The sequence below is a fragment of the Zerene cesonia genome, chromosome 19, assembly GCF_012273895.1.
Source record: "Zerene cesonia ecotype Mississippi chromosome 19, Zerene_cesonia_1.1, whole genome shotgun sequence".
Taxonomy (NCBI): domain Eukaryota; kingdom Metazoa; phylum Arthropoda; class Insecta; order Lepidoptera; family Pieridae; genus Zerene; species Zerene cesonia.
The window spans coordinates 2702678-2705410 of record NC_052120.1 but is presented as its reverse complement, the minus strand read 5'-3'; the positions used below and the strand labels follow the sequence as shown (position 1 = coordinate 2705410).

Here is a 2733-nt window from a genome sequence, read left to right as displayed (position 1 = left end):
AACATGTAAAATCTTATTAAAAATGTTTTTTTTTTGTTTTTTGCGCCTATTTATAACGCGAATCATATTAGCAATTTCACATGAGTGCATTGAAATAAATGTGTACAATTTTATGTCAGCGCGGTCTGCCGAGCTGATGGTTAAACAAATGGTAAGCGATCACCGCCACCTATGAACCCGTGCAGAAGCCTTACCTCTGCACATTCCCCGCAGCAAACTGGCCCATTTCGTGACGTGAGCTCGAGTCACAATCAAAGAAATTTCATGAATATTATCAAAATCCAGAGATGGCTTGTCCTTGTAAACACAGATTTTTAAATAGAAATGGATGTGTCAAAGTGCAATGAATAACTGAGTCTCAGTGCATGCACTGGCTGTATTTTAAACATTTTCCAAAAATGAATTTTAGCTGGATCGATTTATCGCCCCCTAAAAGCTCTGCCTGCTTAATTTCCTGATAATCGTTGGAGCCGATTCCGAGATGCAGACTGTATCAGTTACATATATATGAAATACTTGTTAAAAGGCATTAGAATTGTGAATTATATTTGCAATCTTGTGTCAATCAAATCTATAAAAGTTACTATCTCAATATATCGCAATTCAAAGTACCTAACGTTTCCGGCTAGAAATGGATTTTGGTACAAGAGTTAAATACCTACGTACGATAATTCGACAATCGAACAATGACACATTTTGTGCCCGTGCCGACGCTAATAAAGCCGTGTCCGTTAAACGTTTAAAATTTGAATAGACTTAGTTCATGTGCTTAAAAATAAAGAAAAGACGTTTAATATCGTGAAATTGAGAGTTCTTTCTTGATAATGAGTGCCCATAAGCTATCCACAAGTAAATCTGTAGGTAATGTTCCATCATTGTTGGATGCAGCAAATGCTGTCCTCACTTATGAAGTAGTGTCGAAAGCAAATGATGAGAAAGAAAATGGATTTAGCAAGAAACCGCACAAGTTGAAATGCCTTCTGAATCAGGTAAGAGATTACCAGATTGAAAAATTACTATACCATTTTCTTTTGTTCATGTTTTTATTTTGTCCTCGTTTTTTCAGTATTTTGTTTTTATTTTAGTGTGTATTTAATATAACTAGTTTCATGTTATTTACTTTGCAGGGTAACAAATACTTTTCTGTGATTTAGATATTAATCTTTATTTATGAATTCAAAGCAATAGATTATTAATAAAAACATTTGTCTATTATAAGCATTTAGTGACAAATATGTATGACATGTAAGTTGTATGTGCATTAGTATTAGTATATTATGTAGTACTGTATAAACTAATCATGAATAGTTTTTGAGGATTGTTTTGATAAAAACTTATTTCTAGTTGTCAGCTATTGTGTAATTCTGTTAGCTATGACACATGCTCATTTTATTTGTGCTACCATGTCTTTCTGTGATTTTTGGATGGACCTGTGACTTATTTATACAAAAATTAATTCTACTGAGTGTGTTAGGTGTTATTGGTAAAGCCATCATAAACATCCAAAAGTTTACATTTAAAATCAATATAGATGATAGATATCTCCATAGAATTTACTTACAACTTCACAGCACAGTTTCTCTTCACTGAAAGATGTATATTGCGTAGTAGTTGCTCCCACTACAGGACTGGTGTCTGACAGCATCAGCAATGTGTTGACATCCCAACTGTCTACCAGGGATTTCTTCATCATTTCACTATGAAGCGCTAATATCTAAAATAAAAATATAAAAAATCAATTATGGTGTTTATTAAATAATCTATTTCTGCATTCAATGAAACATTTAATGAATCTAAATATCAATTATTTAAATTGACATAGAATGTTACATGGTTTATTAAGGTGTTGTAATAGTTCATTCATATCTGATAACATATTATTCAGCTCAGTAGCACATTATGATATTATATGATCACACTATTCCATTTAATTAAAGCTCGAAATGTTATTTTAATTTTCAAACCAAAATTTAACCAAATTTGTTAAAATATATACATTTTAAGACATACAACTTACATTTATTGTCTGACGCAATTTATAACTAACATCTTCAGCCAGATTTGTGGCTGCTTCCGAATTGAGCTCCACACCAATTTGTTCAGCCATACATTGTACTGAGTCAGCACCGATACCAGCAAATTTGCCTTGCGAAGGTCCTCCATCCTATAATACAAATAATATTGTTTTATAACATTTAAACTTCATTTATTTTATTTCCACATTTCGCAGATACAATAGCAACAAATTAAAATGGTTGGTTATTCAAAAAATATATTAAAGTTTGTTCTGACTATGACATAAAATTAATGTTGTATATCATAATAATAATAAATCAAAACATAAAAACATGCTTGCCTTTTCTGTGAGTGGTGGTGTATCACACTGACTAGATCCCCCAGATTCAGAAGCACAAGATTTGTTTTTATCTCGTTCACGTCCACTATTCACTTTTTTCGAGTGGTTTTTAGCTAACGAAAGAGCCGACATGTTGCGCCAATATTAAAAATAGGATTTGCAAGCAAAATGTATGCTATTCATAACATAATTTAAGTACACTTTTCGGATATAATTTAATCATATTGATTTAAAAATATTTGATATGCAAGAAAACAACAAACATGCAACAAACGATAATGTCGTGAACTGTACTTGTAGTAGGTAGAATGAAATTGTCAAATGTCAATGTCAAAGTCAAGCGTCCGTCCGTAATAATCTTTTTTAAGACAATTATT

At 31.7% G+C, this 2733-nt stretch overlaps 1 protein-coding gene across 1 annotated transcript in view; it reads right to left on the bottom strand.

The window, feature by feature from the left end:
* LOC119834659 overlaps window positions 1-2649 on the bottom strand; it is a 7795-nt gene extending 5146 nt beyond the window's left edge. Inside the window, exons 1-3 of the mRNA XM_038359086.1 lie at window positions 2357-2649; window positions 2018-2164; window positions 1562-1714 (exon numbers count right to left, since the gene is read on the bottom strand). Coding sequence (XP_038215014.1) covers window positions 1562-1714; window positions 2018-2164; window positions 2357-2488 — 432 coding nt within the window. The 5' untranslated portion in view covers window positions 2489-2649. The remainder of the gene's footprint in view (window positions 1-1561; window positions 1715-2017; window positions 2165-2356) is intronic.
* Window positions 2650-2733: the final 84 nt, after the last annotated feature.